Source organism: Ahaetulla prasina, chromosome 12, assembly GCF_028640845.1.
Source record: "Ahaetulla prasina isolate Xishuangbanna chromosome 12, ASM2864084v1, whole genome shotgun sequence".
NCBI lineage: Eukaryota > Metazoa > Chordata > Lepidosauria > Squamata > Colubridae > Ahaetulla > Ahaetulla prasina.
Window position 1 is genome coordinate 9,950,860 of NC_080550.1, and position 18,300 is coordinate 9,969,159.

Sequence of the window (18,300 nt, forward strand, 5' to 3'; positions counted from 1 at the left end):
TCATATGCTCTTTTGGGCCTGCTGGGTGAGCTAGCATGGGTTTATCCTGTGGCTGGTAGACTTCAGGGGCTAATCTATCATTCATCCAGCTCTGTCAAGTTCATTTAGACTATATTACAACGGAACTATGCTTGTTGGTTTGAAACACCCTTCTGTTTTGTGTGTGTGTGTGTGTGTGTGTGTGTGTGTGTGTGTGTGTGTGTGTCTTTGGTTATTCGGGTTTTCTCCCGCGTAAAATTGGAAGTGTCTTGGCGATGTTTCGACGAAATCCCATTCGTCATCTTCAGGCTTGGTGTTTACAGCTTCATGCTTCTAGGAGCAATTGCTTTGGTTGCTTCTAGAAGCATCCAAAATATATATATATATATATATATATATATATATATATATATATATATATATATATATATATATATATATATATATATATATATATATATATATATATATATATATATATATATATATATATATATATATACATATATACATATATACATATATACATATATATATAGAGAGAGAGACATATAGATATGGCCTACTCTTTGTCCCTACTTTAAGATGCAGCTTAGTCATGCTAGCTAAACCCTGTCAGATTCTGCTTGTGAAGTTACGAGCTATTCAAATACAGGAATGATGATGATGATACCCTAAAAAAATTGAGGTATGCCATTTTTTTTCACCTGAAGAAAAACAGAAACGACGTAAGATCCAGATTTTAAGTAGAGAGCAACTAGACGAAATCTAGATTTTATTTTGCAATCTACATTTCATTTAATTAACAGAATGCGGTTGGTATGTTACACGTTGAATAGGGTGAAGACTTGACTGAATTGGTCTCTTCTAGCTGTGTGATGCTATAATTCGGTGATTTTCCCCAAGGCATTTCAATTTTTCCTTTCTTTCTTTCTTTTTTTTTCTTTTTTCCTTTCCACCTCTTTCTCCTTTCCCCCCCCCCTTTTTCTTTCTTCCTTTTTGGAGGGGGAAAAGGAGAAATATTGTGGAGGGGGGAGGGGGTTGGGCCAGCTGAGTGTTTTTGTGTGTGAGAGAGAGAGCTTTTGCAGAGAGAGAGAGGATTAAATGCAGACACTGTATTGGTACTTTATTGAGGAGAAACGAGCTCGGGGTTTAGTCTGGAGAACAGAAAGCAGAGAATGAGTGTCTGGATGTGATTGGATCCCTTTCTTTCTGTGAAAGGATGAAGACGGGATTAAGAAAGCCCAGCACGTTGGGGGCTGATATTTTGACAGGTGATATATTTTAAATGCATTGTTGCTGGAAAGGGGAATGGCTAGGATTAACGGGCCCTGACTGTTGACTGTAGTAGAGAGATGCATTTAATTAAGGGAAGAAGGAAATGGAATTAGTAGCTGATTTTGAAGGGGAGAGCCCAGTGCTTTAGAAATAGTCACTGTGGGCTGGAGAAATAAAAATGGACATCAGCAAAGACTAACAATGGGGAGGCAATTCATTTGGGAGCAGGGCAATTCAATCTGGAAGATGAAGAGCACCACCAAAAGGCATCTTTGTGTTAGCTTAAACTAGATGAATCAAAGAACGGTTTGATTTTTTTCAAGGCATGGTGTTGGTTTTTTTAGTATAACCCCCATCATGAACATTGCTTGGGTTGTGTGTTTTTTGTTGTTGTTGTTGCTGTTCGTTTGTTTTGTTGGCCTCTGTAAATAAACCAGCCTTTGCCATTTTCAAATCTTGATTTGTGCCTTAAGGCAAGGTGGGAATGTGTTGGTCTGTTTCATAAATTACAATATAACAAGCTGGGGCTTAGCATAATACGTCAACCTAAAATGTAACAAAGAGGAAAAGTAAGGTTCAAGATCCTTGAGAAATTCTCCCTTGGAAGTCCTGATTCAGGTTCTTTCTTACACTGGGACCATTTATGGTCCTGTGAGAGGGGGATAAAAAGAGCTTTTGCACTTAATCAGGGGCATTTTTGTGTGTGGAATGCATTAGTTTTTCAACTTTTCTGACACTAAAACAGATTCTGAGATTGCAATGCGGTTTGTTACAGCTTTCAGTGAAATTCAGGGTAGTGCTACAAGTCCTTCTGTGGTTTATCCAGCCAGGAAGGTAGAATAGAATAGAATAGAATAGAATAGAATAGAATAGAATAGAATAGAATAGAATAGAATAGAATAGAATAGAATAGAATAGAATAGAATAGAATAGAATAGAATAAGGAGTAGAGTAGAGTAGAATAGAGTAGAGTAGAGTAGAGTAGAGTAGAATAAGGAATAGAGTAGAGTAGAGTAGAGTAGAGTAGAGTAGAGTACAGTAGAATAGAATAGAATAGAATAGAATAGAATAGAATAGAATAGAATAGAATAGAATAGAATAGAATAGAGGAGAGGAGAGGAGAGGAGAGGAGAGGAGAGGAGAGGAGAGGAGAGGAGATGAGATGGAAGGGACCTTGGAGGTCTTCTAGTCCAACCCCCTGCTTAGACAGGAAACCCTACACCACTTCAGACAAATGGTTATCCAACATCTTCTTAAAAACTTCCACTTTGGGGAATATCCACAACTTCTGGAGGCAGGTTGTTCCACTGATTAATTGTTCTCACTCTCAGGAAATTTAGATTTTCCTCCACTAAAAGCCAAGCTCCTTCAAGCCATAATCATTTGCTGTGGTCGGGAAAGGGGAGAGAGATAGAGAGGTTTTCAAATTGAGGAGCAGATATGAATGCCCTATGAAGATGAAAATGTTTTAGGAAAAAATCCCTAATTACGTAGAAAGAATGGCAAAGTTTTCAGTCAGGTTTCCTGGAGAGCCTTATACATTGAATTGGATCATGTGTGCAAAATGCCAGAGAGGCTATGATAGCGTGATTCGAGATGCACTGCTAGAAGCGATCTTATTTTCAAACCATGTGATGACAGGATGTAGATCAGAAGGTGGATTTTGCAGAGGGATTTATTGTATCCCTCCATAAAAAAGGCTGGGAATTTGAGAATTAAGAGCGCCAATAAAACTAGAAGGCAAGAGGGTGGAAATAGAAAGAGGCATAACAGAAGTGCTGCTTGCGTAGAAACCTGCGATATTAGCAAGACTAACTTTATTTCTTGCAATCTCTCCCAGCCCTTGAGACCATCCTACTGTATGATTAGTAGATCTTTGGTCCATGAAATGGACTTCGAATTGCACAACATGTTGCCTGACTGCTTAATTGTCTTGCCTCATTAAATCTTCTTTAGATTTGACTGCACAGAGCAATTTATAACTAAGAGAAAGCTATGGGGAAATAAGGCCATCTCACCCTCTCAACCACAAAAATAGAGCGTGCACTGGGACAAACGCATTGTGGGATCAGCTGCAAAAAAAGGGGGGTAGGGTCCCAGAACAGAAGAGGAAGAGCCAGTGACAACTTGATACAAAATGCCATGCCTGGGAGATTCCATGGGAGTTCAGGCTGTGGAGACAGAAGGTCCAATGCTCAACGCATGATAGCTTCAAAAAAGTTCTAATAACCCATGGAATCTCATCAGTGTGGTTCCCGCTAGAGTGTCTTGGACTCAAAAGATCCATAAGCCCCAATTGGTGTTCCCGTTCACTGAAAGGAACATTGCACAGTCCAAAATATCTGGAGGGTGCTGGATGGAGGAGGGCTACTAGGGAAGGGAGTTCATGGTTAGCAGAACTTTGTAGGCACGGAATGAGTTGGCAGAAGCTGCTTCTCTCCTCCCCTCTCTGCCTTGCATGTTGCTCTGATGGGAAAGTTGGTCTTACTGTCCACAACCTGCAGACTTCGTGAGGCTTTGTTCTGCCCCTCCCTCTCTGCTGTCTACTGGGAAGCCAATCCCCTTGAGTTCAAGCAGGAATAGGCGAGAGCACCCTGGGGCATTAGGTATGATGAACATCAATGGGTCTTGTTTTGCCTCCCGCGATTTCCCTTTGGTTTCAAGGTGGAGACTCTAGAGAGGACGGGAGCTACCTTGAGACCCTCCCTCTTACTGTATGTCTCCACTGTTGCTCCCTTTCCTCTTGCCTAATTTGTCCTTCTCGGTCTACAAACCGGAGGGGAAGAGGGTAGAAAATCTCCAAGGATAATCCACGGCTTTACTGCCGTTTGATCGCTGCCCTGCTTTGGCTGGTAGCCTCCCGCCCACCGCTCCCACAGGACCCTCACAGCGGGCCCACCCCGGCCTAAATAACCTCTTCTCTCTCCCATTTCTAGACGGTGCGCGTCCAGGGCAACGACATTTCGCACCGGCTGCGGCTCTCGGGAGTCCGGCGGCAGGATGAAGGCATCTACGAGTGCCGGGTGTCGGACTACGGCGACGAAGACACACAGGAGCATAAAGCGCAGGCGGCGTTGCGGGTCCTGGCGCGTTTCTCGCCTCCCGACGTGCAGGCGGCCGAAGCAGTCTCGCACATCCAGAGCAGCGGTCCGCGGAGGAGCAGCCCGCCCGGGCGAGCCACGGCCGAGCCGGGTTTGGGAGACAAGCGCCTCCTACCGGCGCAGGGCGAAACTGCCGCTGCGGCCGCCGCTTCCTCTTCCCTCTCCTCCTCCTCTTCTTCTTCTTCTTCTTCCTCGGCGTCTTCAGCGCCCGCCGCCGCCTCTTCCTCTTCTTCCAGCCCCGCGACCGTAGCGGCGGCAGCGGCGGCGGCGGCAGCCTCGTCAGCCTCGCCTCGGCCAGCCTCAGCGATCGTCCTCCCGCTGCAGCGAGGATCAGGTAGGTGGAGCCGCAGCGACACCCGGCGGCGAGTGGCGGAAGCGCGGGGAGCTGTCCCTGGTGCTGAGCGCCGGGTTGGTTGGGCGGCCCATAAGAGGCGTCCAAGACTCGCTCCTTTGCTGCTCCCCTTGGAGTTCTACTTGAGCTAGTCTTTTGGTGACCCCGTAAAATCCTCCTTTGATGGTTCAGCTGAACATCCTTCTTGTTTTTATTTGGTATGCTTCTTCTATCGAAGCACTTGGCAGGACGTGGTTGGCTTTGCCCGACACCTTAGGAAACGGGCTAAGCTGGGAAGAGAGAAATTGAACCAAAGGTCTATGGAGATTCTCAGTCATCCAGGTCATTGTTGTCCCAAAGGTGCTTTTTCAAGAGGCAACTGGACTTTCTGGTTTTTCTTTGAAGACATTTCACTTCTCATCCAAGAAGCTTCCTCAGCTCCTTCCATTCCTCGCCATCCAGTCAGAGCTGAAGAAGCTTCTTGGATGAGAATAGCAATAGCACTTAGACTTACATACCGCTTCACGGTGCTTTTACTCTCTAAGCAGTTTACAGAGTCAGCCTATTGCTCCCAACAATCTGGGTCTTCATTTTACCCACCTCGGAAGGATGGAAGGCTGAGTCAACCTTGAGCCAGTGAGACTTGAACCGCCGAACTGTTGGCAATCAACAATCAGCAGAAGTAGCCTGTAGTAGCCTGCAGTACTGCATTCTAACCACTGTGCCACCACGCACCACGCTTTGAAGCGAAATATCTTCAAAGAAAAACCAGAAAGTCCAGTTGCCTCTTGAAAAAGCACCTTCGGGACAATTGGCACACAGTTACCCTCTGAGTTTAGGTGGATTTGGGTGGAAGCTGAGTCTTCTATCCCAACATTGTATAACCATAACTCACCTTGGCTCTCAGTATGGTCTCAATATATTTTCTCAATAGCCTTCCATTCAAATAGGGAGCCTTAAATAATTCTCAATGCACGTTTTCTTCCCCAGGTTGCCTTGCGCTAGATTTCAAAGAATTTAGCCTGATGAAGATAGAAAATATTTAAATGGAAAGGGACAAAAATTGGGCATGGCTTGTGATAAATTTGGGTCATGTGTTTGGGTCATGTCCAGAAATGTTTTTTTTTTGAGGGGGGAAACACGGTTCTTTGAAGGATGAAAATATTTCTATGTGATTGGATGGTGTTTTAAGACTTCGAGTATATTTCTTTCAATGGAGCTCTTAGGCTATGAGTATTGCCATAGAAAACCTCTTAGTTGATCCAAGAGAAAGCTTTGTATTTCTCACAGCTGGATAGTAAGTGAATGTAATGCTTTAAAAAGCCAGCTGAGTACTTGCCTCCCTAGGACTCACTATAGAAACAATATAGACTCATTGTACGAAGAAAACTCTATTACAAATTATTATATAAAGCATTTCCCCAAAGCACTAATTATTATTATTATTATTTATTATTTTATTATTTATTAGATTTCTAGACCGCCCTTCTCCCGAAGGACTCAGGGCGGTGTACAACCAAGATAAAATATAAACCATGTACAATTAAAAATGAATTAAGAAACTTATTATACAGTTGGCCGAAAAATTAAAATATTTAAAAATCTAAAAACCCCAATTTAAAACATAAAGAAAATTTAAAATTTAAAAATCTAGACAATTTAAAAGAAAAGCCTTAAGCCAGCCCCGCACGAATGAACAGATGTGTTTTCAATTTGCGGCGAAAGGTCTGAAGGTCAGGTATTTGGCGTAAACCAGGGGGAAGCTCGTTCCAGAGAGTAGGAACCCCCACAGAGAAGGATCTTCCCCTGGGGGCCACCAGCCGACATTGTTTGGCGGATGGCACCCTGAGAAGTCCCTCTCTGTGTGAGCGTACGGGTCGGTGGGAGGCATGGGGTAATGTAGCATTAACCAGTAATAGTAATAATAGTAGAGAAGCCACTTTGGTCTTTCATAGAACTTATTGCAGCAGTTCTGTGGATTTATTTTCAAGTATCAGCAAGATCATAATTATAGGACATCACTCTATTTGAATGTATATTTATGTAATTCCTCAGTTTTTCCCTTCTGTATTTATAATACAGGTAGTCCTTGACTTACCATTCATTTAGTGACCCTTCAAAGTTACAACGGCACTGAAAAATGTGACTTATGACCATTTTTCATAATTACGACCTTTGCAACATCCCCCAGGATCGTATGATCAAAATTTAAAAGCTGGCAACTGGTTCGTATTTATGTCCTTTGCTGTGTCCCAAAATCATGTGACCTTCTAACAAGCAAAGTCAAGGGGGAAGCTAGATTCACTGAACAAACCATGTTGCTAAGTTGACAACTGCAGTGATTCACTTTAACAATTGGGTCAAGAAAAAGTCATAAAATGGAGCAAAACTCACTTAACCAATGTCTCGCTGAATAGAAATTTTGGTCTCGGTTGTGGTCAGAAGTCGAGGACTGCCTGTCTGTATAACATTATAATGAGTAATGTTATATTTTAGGCCCACTGCAAATATTGCAAGGAGGAAAATGTCCTCTTTATGAAGGCATTCAAGAGCCATGGTGGCACAGTGGTCAGAATGCAATATTGCAGGCTCATTCCGCCGACTGCCAGCAGTTCGATCCTGACTGGCTCAAGGTTGACTCAGCCTTCCATCCTTCCGAGGTCGGTAAAATGAGGACCCAGATTGTTGGGGACAAGATGCTGATTCTGTAAACTGCTTAGAGAGGTGAAGCGGTATATAAATCTAAGTGCTATTGCTATTACTATTCATTTAACTTTGCTTCTAGTGATCAGCGTGTTTTATTTAGGGAAACAAGTTCAGTCGGTCTTCAAAGAGGTTTATTCTGAAGTGTGACTAGGATGGGAATGTACAGTTTGGGCTGGGATTTCAGAATAATAGAAGGGAAATAGGCAGAAGGTAGAAATGTTAAGAAAAGAAAACATTCTTATCCATGATTGTGTTGGATCCATATCCTTAGCTTATGTGCTCTAAAAGTCAAAAGTGAGATTTGCAAATATCAGGTTATCTCTTCATTGCCCTCACTAGATGGATGTAATCTATATGCTACTAAAACTTCTATATGCTACTAAAGGGCCTCTGGTGGCTCAGACTGGTAAGACAGTCTGTTATTAACAGCAGCTGCTTGCAATTACTGCAGGTTCAAGTCCCACCAGGCCCAAGGTTGACTCAGCCTTCTATCCTTTATAAGGTAGGTAAAATGAGGACCCAGATTGTTGGGGGCAATAAGTTGACTTTGTATATAATATACAAAAGGATGAAGACTATTGCTTGACATAGTGTAAGCCGCCCTGAGTCTTCGGAGAAGGGCGGGATATAAATGCAAATAAAAAAAAAAACTTCTTGTGTTTGCTTGATTGTATCTAATCTCCAACTCGTGAAACAGTGCATCATAGGGCAACGAATCTTGAAACAACATGCCTCAATTGGGGCTAACTTACAGAAGGCAACCAAAATCAAAGTTAGCAGTAAGGATTGGAAATAGCCGTCGCATGACTGTGGCTGTCCACTGAAGCCATCCCACTTCTAGTGGGACAGAAATTTAGAAAAGTTGTGGGTGGCTTCAGTGGACAGCCACAACCAGGGGATGACCATTTCCAATGCTTGCTGCCAACTTGTTGCAAGGAAAGTCCAGGGGAAGCCAGCAGGAAATTGGAAGTTGCTTCCATTCCCACTGCTTTTTTTTTTGCCTGACCTTGGTCATCTACTTAGGTATGAAAATATCTCTGAAACCATGATCCAGTGGATCATGAGCAGGGGTGAAATTCACTTACCTTCCCTACCGGTTTGCAAATGGGCTCACGGACGCTGTCGTCTGTGCATGCGCAAAGCCTTCTGCGCATACGCAGAGGCTGAAAATCGGTCGCAACAAAGGGACATCTGCGTGGGTGAGCAGGGCTTCACGCAGTCGGCCCTACCGTATCGTACGATCTGGTAGGAACCGGCTAAATTTCACCCCTGATCATGAGTTATCTAGTGGTTTATAAAGGTGTCCATTTTGTAATAGGTATAGCAAGTCCTAAGAATGGAACCCACAGTCTGGGTCAGCACAAAGTGGGTCGAGCAGAGATGGACTGTCCTTCATTTTGCAATCGAAGAACACTTTTTTTTTTTTTTTTTTGGAGTGGGAGGAGAAAGTTTGGAAGATAATGGGATATACACAGTGGTGGGATTCAGCCAGTTTACACCACTTCGGGAGAACCGGTTGTTAACTTTCTGAGCAGTTTGCCAAGCTGGTTGTTGGAAGAAATCATTAGGGCAGAGAAACAGTTGTTAAATTACTTGAATCCCACCACTGGATATACACAATAACTTACAAAGGCCTTCATGTCTTAGGACAGTGGTTCTCAACCTTTATAGTGCTGCGACCCCTTTAATACAATTCCCCTTGATGTGGCGACCCCAACCATAAAATTATTATTTTTTAAGGCAGCAATTTCAGCACGCCTCAGCAGCCGCAGAAGGGGGGGGGGGAAGTGGCAAACTGTTTTTTTGAATTTATCACGCCTGAAGCCGTATTGGCTAGCGATCTGAACTGCTTGCGATTGCCTTGAGGACGGAGGCATTAAAGTGGAGACTCCTCCCCTATTAAGTTTATCGCGCCTGAAGCCAGATTAGGCTAGCGATTGGGAGTGATTGCAGCTGGCTTGAGAGGGAGACATCAGAGCAAAGATTTCTCTCTTTTTTAATGCATCGCGCCTGAAGCCAAATTCGTGATTCTTCGACTCGCAAGTATACTTCCCCATATTTCCGATGGTCTTAGGCGACCCCTGGCAAATCGTCATTCCACCCCCAACGGGATCGCGACCTACAGGTTGAGAACCGTTGCTCCAGGTCAAATCTACCCACCCAAAAGCAATTTAGCTGGAAGGGGGTGCCGTTCATACCCACTCCCTGAGAAATCATATGTCAGGTATGAAAGCTCAGATCCACACATGAAGTCAATTAAACTGATTTATTACTGTAGCCTATGCACAAAAGTATTCTCAGCTAAGAGTCAGCATCTGGTGAGAGTTAGATAAGGGTCAACGGCACTCAAGGATTGTTGGCTTTAGTTTGTTATGGCAACTTAGGAATTCTAGGCTGATTCCTCTTTTCACCCTGCCCCCCAGGTTCTGCCACCCCTTCTCCCACCTCATGGGAGTACAGTAGTGGCCAAAATTGTGGAAACCTTTTGGGAAAAGTGTATTTTTGAGGTTTGATGGCTATTAGCACCACTTTTGGGGGGAGTTTCAAGAAGATCATATTCCACTGCCGGAATGGCCTGGGAATAGCCAATTCAAGAAACTTGTTAGTCAGAAGCGACCCAGCAATAAAACCCAGTTAATAGAAGCCATCATTCAATCTTGGTTTCACATTATAACAGCTACAGATCTAAAAGACTTGGTTCACTCCATGGGAAGATGTTGTAAGGCCGTAATTCATGCTAAAGGTTCCCCAACAAAGTATTAACTGACATGGTGATAATTTTTGTATATCTGGTTATTGTCTATGGTGATTTTTGTATATCTCGTTTTTTCTACGTGTTTCACTTTTCTTCTTTATACTGTGACTGCTACTCTAACAGCAAATCCTTCATAAAAGTTATTGCATTACATTCTTGATTACATTATCTTTCTATTGATATATAATTTTATGGTACTACTCCCCCCCAAAAAAGTGGTGTTATTAGCTAGTTTTAGAAAATACACTTTTTCCAAAAGATTTCCACAATTTTGGCCACTACTGTAGGATAGTGAGAGCATAGCTCCCTTTCTTTGCAGAACTCAGCTTTCCCAGGTTTGAATGAGTCCACCATTTTATCATTCCACAAAGAACGTAGTAGCTCTTCTATTTTGCAAATGCAGTAAATGTGTTGTGTTTTTCTTATCTGGCCCTCCAACATGTATTTATTTAGAATATCGCAAGCCACCTAGAATCTAGTAAATAGAGGGTGGTTGCAAATAAATACATCTGTAAAATAAAAGTGAACAACCAGAAACACCCTCCCCACTCCAAAAGGCAGCTTAGCTTAATAGAATAGAATAGAATAGAATTTTATTGGTCAAGTGTGATTGGACACACAAGGAATTTGTCTTGGTGCATATGCTCTCAGTGTACATAAAAGAAAAGATACGTTCATCAAGGTACAACATTTACAACACAATTGATGATCAATATATCAATATAAATCATAAGGATTGCCAGCAACAAGTTATAGACATACAGTCATAAGTGGAAAGAGATTGGTGATGGGAACTATGAAACGATTAATAGTAGTGCAGATTCAGTAAATAGTCTGACAGTGTTGAGGGAATTATTTGTTTAGCAGAGTGATGGCCTTCGGGAAAAAACTGTTCTTGTGTCTAGTTGTTCTGGTGTGCAGTGCTCTATAGCGTCGTTTTGAGGGTAGGAGTTGAAACAGTTTATGTCCAGGATGCGAGGGATCTGCAAATATTGCAAAATTTTTTTTGCAAAAATCTGCAAAAAATTAACCTGGGGATGCCAAGTATTAAAGCTGAGGTTTTTAATACCCAAAGTAAAAGTGGTTTTCCACCCCTTATGGTATTATCACCTCTGCTTTTTTTTATTTTTCCATCCGATTTCCAAGTCATCCATTTCCCAAGACAGTTCTGCCTTTTCAATACCATGAGGCATGGATATGCACGACTGGCAATTCTGGAAGATGTTTCTATCAGATAAAAATCCAGTGAGCAGTTGAAAAATAGAAGCTACGCATCAAATATGAGAGCGGGTTGTGGCGGAAACAGCGGAAGGAGGATGTTCAGTAACTACAGACACAACCATAAATATAATGCCGCCATTGGAAAAATATTTAGGAAAATTGACATAAGAATCCTCAATGTATTGTAGGTGTCATCACAGGCATCACAATGCGATTGCCAGAGTGATCTAGATTTAATCAATTGCATCTTTGTTTTGTAGAAAGTTTTTTATTTTTTCTTGTCTTATACCCATATAGTAAATGTATATTTTCTTATTCGTAAATAATCATACATATTCTCTTTAAAGAAAGCACAATAATAATACATTTTAATTGCGTTTGGGGTTGCTCTTCTACCCTTTCTTTCCCTCCATTTTACAACAAACCTTCTTCCTTTTCCCTCCCTCCTTCTTCTCCTTTCCTACCTTCTTCCTCTTCCTAACCTTCCTCATACCTACTTCCCTTTCCTCTCCCCCACTCCTCTTCTCTTTCCCTCCTTTATCACCTTCTCTCCTAGTCTTGTCCCCTAACTTATCTTCCTCTCCTTCTCCTTCCCTCCATCCCTCTCTCTCCTTCATCTCCTCTATCTTACCTTCTATCCCTCTCTTCTTTCTTTCTTCTTTGTTGTATATGTACACTGAGAGCATATGCACCAAGAGAAATTCCTTGTGTGTCCAATCACACTTGGCCAATAAAAAATTATATTCTATTCTATTCTATTCTATTCTATTCTATTCTATTCTATTCTATTCTATTCTATTTTATTCTATTCTAATACTTCCCTTGTTTGATATCCGAGCAACTCCAATCTTCTAATAATATATACTTTATTTTCAATTTCTTTTCTATTGTACCCAGTCTATCATTTCATAATTTTACATTTATATCTATAATCTTCTCTTCTTCATCCCCCCCATCCCCCTTTTCCATTTAATCATTTGCATCTTGATGCATACGGCATATAGAACATTGTTCCTATCAATCACATAATAATGTAATGACAGGCATGATGTCACTTGTCTCCTCTGCAAATGCCCTTCACTTTCCAGGATCAAATATTAGAATGACAGAGTTGGAAAGTACCTTGGAGGTCTTCTAGTCCAGCCCCCTGGTCAAGCAGGAAACCTTATATACCAATTCAGGCAAATGGTTGCCCAATTTCTTCTTGAAAATTTCCAGTGATGGAGCATCCCACAACTTCTGCAGACAAATCGTTTCACCGGTTAATTGTTCTATCTGTCTGGAAATTTCTCATTAGTTCTTTCTTGGTTCTCTCCTTGACTAATTTTCATCCATTGCTTCTTGTCCTGCCTTCTGGTGCTTTGGAGAATAGCTTGACTCCCTCTTCTTGGTGGCAGCCTCTTATATTCTAGATGAGTAGCAACCTTCAGGAAACTCTTTGAAGGCAGGATCCAGGGACTTTTGGAAGCTTTGGTTCAGCCTCCAGATGTTCATAGAATGGAATAGATAGAATAGATTTTTTTATTGGACAAGTGTGATTGGATACACAAGGAATTTGTCTTGGTGCAGATGCTCTCAGTGTACATAAAAGAAAAGATACGTTCATCAAGAATCATAAGGTACAACCCTTAATGATAGTCATAGGGTACAAATAAGCAATCAGGAAACCATTGATATCAATATAAATTGTAAGGATACAATCAACAAAGTTACAGTCATGCAGTCATAAGTGGAAGGAGATGGGTGGTGGGAACGATGAGAAGATTAATAGTAGTGCAGATTTAGTAAATAGTTTGACAGTGTTGAGGGAATTATTTGTTTAGCAGAGTGATGGCGTTCAGGAAGAAACTGTTCTTGTGTCTAGTTGTTCTGGTGTGCAGTGCTCTATAGCGTCGTTTTGAGGGTAGGAGTTGAAACAGTTTATGTCCAGGATGTGAGGGGTCTGTAAATATTTTCACAGCCCTCTTTTTGACTCGTGCAGTATATAGGTCTTCAATGGAAGGCAGGCTGGTAGCAATTGTTTTTTCTGCAGTTCTAATTATCCTCTGAAGTCTGTGTCTTTCTTGTTGGGTTGCAGAACCAAATTCAATACGGCACATGAAGATTCTGACTCAGCTGGCAGCCAAGAAGTGTTTGCCTGCTAGGAAAGTTTTCTTGGTATAAGGCTGGGGTCCCCAAACTTGGCAGCTTTAACACTTGTGGACTTCAACTCACAGAATTCTCCAGCCAGCATAGTCGGCTGGAGAATCCTAGGAGTTGAAGTCCACAAGTCTTAAAGCTGCCAAGTTTGAAGACCTCTGGTATAAGGTCTTAATTCCCCTGCAGCCCTTTTGGCTAGATAATTTCTGATGGCTTCTGGATAGAGCTGAAGAGGTGTGTTCTAAAGACAGCATAAATAGCTACAGTTCGTAGCAGATGGTGCAATACAGTGCCTTGAATTCATTGGTGCATCTCGATTACCTTGTTTCTGACTTTTCGTTCCCAAATTCTGAAGCCATGCTTTTTACTTAGAAAATGTATCCACCAGCTCATGGGTGCTATTCAGCAGGTTCTGATAGGTTCTGGAGAACGGCAGTGGAAATTTTGAGTAGTTTGGAGAACCGGCCAATACCACCTCCGGTTGGCCCCAGAGTGGGGAGGGAATGGGGATTTTGCAGTATCCGTCCCCTGGAGTGGGGTGGGAAGGGAGATTTTACAGTGTCCTTCCCCTGCCATGCCCATAAAGCCACATCACGCCCACCAAGCCGCGCCCACAAAAAATTTGAATTCCACCATTGCATAGCATAAATACCTACCGTTCATTAGCAGATGGTGTAATAGAGTGCCTTGAATTCCTTGGTACATCTTGATTACCTTGTTTCTGACTTTTTGTTCCCAAATTCTGAAGCCATGCTTCTTACTTAGAAAATGTATGCCCCAGCTGTTTCTTAAACTCTAATTAGGAAGCCTCTGATGGCTGCTTATTCCACAATAGTGGAAAGTCCCCAAAGAAAGCAAACCCCGTATTTGCTGTTGATATTAGTCCTAGCCACGATGCAGAAGATGCCTTCTGGAAAATCTGAAAGCACATGGTGAAGAGCAATTGATCCTAGACGTAACCTGAGTTCAAACTATATACCCCCCCCCAAAAAAGATGCTGAGACCATAGAAAGTGTACAGAGAAGAGCAACGAAGACGGTAGAGAGGATGAAGGCTAAATCGTATCACGAATGGTTGAGGAAACCATGTGGGTCTAGCCCAGTGATGGCGAACCTTTTCGGCACCAGGTGCTGAAAAGGGAGCGCGCGCGCATCTCTGGGCCGTAACCTGGAAGAGGAGCTGCCCAAGGCGCTTCCGTGCACCCGAAAATGAACTTCCGGTTTCAGCTACTGAACTTCCGGTTTCAGCCAGCTACTCTTTCGGATTTCTGGCACACATGCGTGCCCGACGATCAGCTGGCTGGCGCATATGCTCATGCAGGAAAATGGAAGACCAGCTCTTCCAGTCTCTGGCACTGCCTCATGCAAAAAGGGCAGCTGATTATAGTGCTCGCATGCGCACCAGAAACCGGGAAGAGGAACAGGCGATGCCGCGCATGCCAGGCGACACGGCTCCATGCACCACTTCAAGCATGCATGCCATAGGTTCGCCATCCATACAAATAGAATGAGACTATTGCCCTATACACTGTAAGCCGCCCTGAGTCTTCGGAGAAGGGCGGGGTATAAATGTAAACAACAACAACAACAGGTCTAGGAGGGTATAAGGCAGGGTTGTCAAACTCAAGGCACAGGGGCCAGATGTGGCCCATGGAGTGCTTAGATCTGGCCCATGAGGCCACCCTGGAAACAACAAAGGAGCAGCCCGGGATGCCTCTGCCAGTGAAAATAGAGCTCCTGTTTTCACTGGCAGAGGGTTGCAGGAAGCCATCGCAGCCAAAAACGGAGCCCAGGGGAGCCGCGCACAGCCCCTCCCCCCCACACACACACACACCCTGGCTCCGTTTTCACTGGCAGAGGGCTAGCAAAACAAAACAAAAACAAAACAAAAAGAGAAATGTTTCCCCTTTTGCATTTGAGCATGCAAGAAGGGACAGGAAAGGAGAAAAGAAAAGAAGAAAGATAAAGAAAAAGATGGGAAGATGGGAAGAGAGCAAGGAAGGAAAAAGAAGGAAAGAGGAGAAGGAAGAAGAAAAAGGAAGGAAGGAAGGAAGGAAGGAAGGAAGGAAGGAAGGAAGGAAGGAAGGAAGGAAGGAAGGAAGGAAGGAAGGAAGGAAGGAAGGAGATTATAATGAGAGTGAGGGAGGGTCAGAGGGAAGTCCTGCCTTAGCACTTAGCCACCACAGGTGCTCCCACCCCCCATACGAGGGATGTCGAGCTGACCACGCCCACCCTACCCCACGTCTACCCCAGCCACACTCATCCCAACCCCCTGAGGTCAAACACAACCCTCAAGGAGATCGAGTTTGACACCCCTGGTATAAGGTCTCCGGCCTTGAGCAAGGGTTTGGATTACAAGACCTTCTAAGTGCCCTTCCAGCCAGGGGTGCTATTCAGCAGGTTCTGACAGGTTCTGGAGAACTGGTAGTGGAAATTTTGAGTAGTTCTGAGAACCGGCAAATACCACCTCTGGCTGGCCCCAGAGTGGGGAGGGAATGGGGATTTTGCAATATCCTTCTCCCAGGAGTGCGGTGGGAATGGGGATTTTGCAGTATCCTTCCCCTGGAGTGGGTTGGGAATGGGGATTTTGCAATATCCTTCCCCCTGAAGTGGGGAGGGAATGGAGATTTTGCAATATTCTTCCCCTGGAGTGGGTGGCAATGGGGATTTTGTAGTATCCTTCCCCTGGAGTGGGGTGGGAATGGGGATTTTGCAGTATCCTTCCCCCTGAAGTGGGGAGGGAATGGAGCTTTTGCAGTATCCTTCCCCTGAAGTGGGGTGGGAATTGGGATTTTGCAGTATCCTCCCTCTGCCATGCCCACCAAGCCAGGCCCACAGAACCGGTAGTAAAAAAAAATTTGGATTTCACCCCTGCTTCCAACCCAGGGATTCTAAATTCTGTGTTTCTGAAAGCAGCCAACCATTTCCAGCCCAGGGATTCTAAGGCAGGGCCCAGAAGTAACATTGACAGCCTCCCTTGCATTACATACATTATGTATGCAAACACATACATCACATTTCATGAGCAAGGGGCATCATCTTGAAGTCACGGCAACTATTTTGCCTTGCTTGTATCCTCCTTCGGCTATTTCTCGATGAAATGTACCTTCATTGGAATACTTCTTAACAGTGTGGGCCATTATAAGCTTTCAGTAAATTATTAAAGGGCTGATAATAATACTAAACTCCCCTCTTCCTCCACAGCTGATTAATTTATGCAGAGTGCTTGTGGGTTACATATATAGTACATATGCCTTAATGAAACAGCCAAATTATAATCGGCAGAGAGCCATGTTAACAGTTAACAGATGGGTACAAACATTTGCAGCAAAAATAGCAGGCGAGGGTAACATATTCTGCCCAGATAATTTCATTTTAGCTAATGTATCCGTTGCACTGTTTTCTGTCTCTGGAGGGTTTTATGTCTGGGGGATAAAAATGGACACAGTATTAATACCAAGTCTGGGTTGGGCCAAAACTGAAGCAATCAATGGCAGTTAAGATATTTGGGACCCAAAGCACATCAACTGCAAGAGGTGAAGGTACCTTAGATGAGATATTAAGTCCCATTGTGATGATGCACAGGTAGACCTTGGCTTATGTCCACAATAGAGTCCAAAATTTATGTTGCTAAAGCGAGACATTTGTTAAGTCAGTTTTGCCCCATTTTAGGACCTTTCTTGCCATAGTTATTAAGTGAATGACTACAGTTTGTTAAGTGATGAAGCTCCCACAACTTCCAAAGGCAACTTCTGTTCCATGGGTTGATTGTTCTCACTGTCAGAAAGTTCCTCCTCATTTCTAGGTTGAATCTCTCCTTGGTCAGTTTCCATCCATTATTCCTTGTCTGGTCTTCAGGTGATTTGGAAAACAGCTTGACCCCCTCCTCTCTGTGGCAGCCCCTCAAGTATTGGAAAACTGCTATCATGTCTTCCCTGGTCCTTCTCTTCACTAGACTAGCCATGCCCAGTTCATGTAACTGTTCTTCATATGTTTTATTCTCCAGTCCCCTAATCATCGTGGTTGCTCTCCTCTGCACTTTTTCTAGAGTCTCAACATCTTTTTTATAGTGTGGTGACCAAAACTGGATGCAGTACTCTAGATGTGGTCTTACTAGGGCTTTAAAGAGTGGTACTAGTACCTCACTTGATCTTGATTGTATCCCTCTGTTAATGCAATTTAGGATTGCATTAGCTTTTTTAGTTTCTGCTGCACACTGCTGGCTCATATTTAGCTGATTGTCCACTAAGATTCCAAGATCCCTCTCACAGTCACTGCTATTAAACCTGGTTTCCCCCAGTTTGTATGTGTGCTTTTGGTTTTTCTTACCTAAGTGTAAGACATTTATTTTCTCCACATTGAATTTCATTTTGTTATATAGGGCCCAGTGTTTAAGTCTGTCAAGATCCATCTGGCTCTTGAGCCTATTTTCTAGGGTGTTGGCTATTCCTGCCGGCTTAGTATCATCCGCAAATTTGGAAAGTTCCCCTTCTATTCCCTCATCTAAGTCGCTTATGAAGATACTGAAGAGTACTGTGCAGTAAGACGGAACCTTGTGAAACCCCACTGCTTACTTCTCTCCATGTAGATTTAGACCCATTGAGGACTACTCGTTGAGTATGGTTTGTCAGCCAGTTGCGAATCCATCTGTTGGTGAAGCTATCTATGCCACTTTTTTTCTAGCTTAGAAGTAGGTTGTGGTCTACTTTATCAAATGCCTTGCTGAAGTCTAAGTATATTATTCGACAGTATTTCGCTGGTCTACTAATCTAGTCACTATGTTGAAGAATG

The 18,300-nt window shown here is 43.2% G+C and overlaps 1 protein-coding gene across 1 annotated transcript in view; it reads left to right on the forward strand.

Annotated features, from left to right (window-relative positions):
• VSTM2B (V-set and transmembrane domain containing 2B) overlaps window positions 1-18,300 on the forward strand; it is a 73,110-nt gene that overhangs the window by 17,957 nt on the left and 36,853 nt on the right. The window contains exon 4 of the mRNA XM_058155027.1: window positions 4,194-4,692. Coding sequence (XP_058011010.1) covers window positions 4,194-4,692 — 499 coding nt within the window. The remainder of the gene's footprint in view (window positions 1-4,193; window positions 4,693-18,300) is intronic.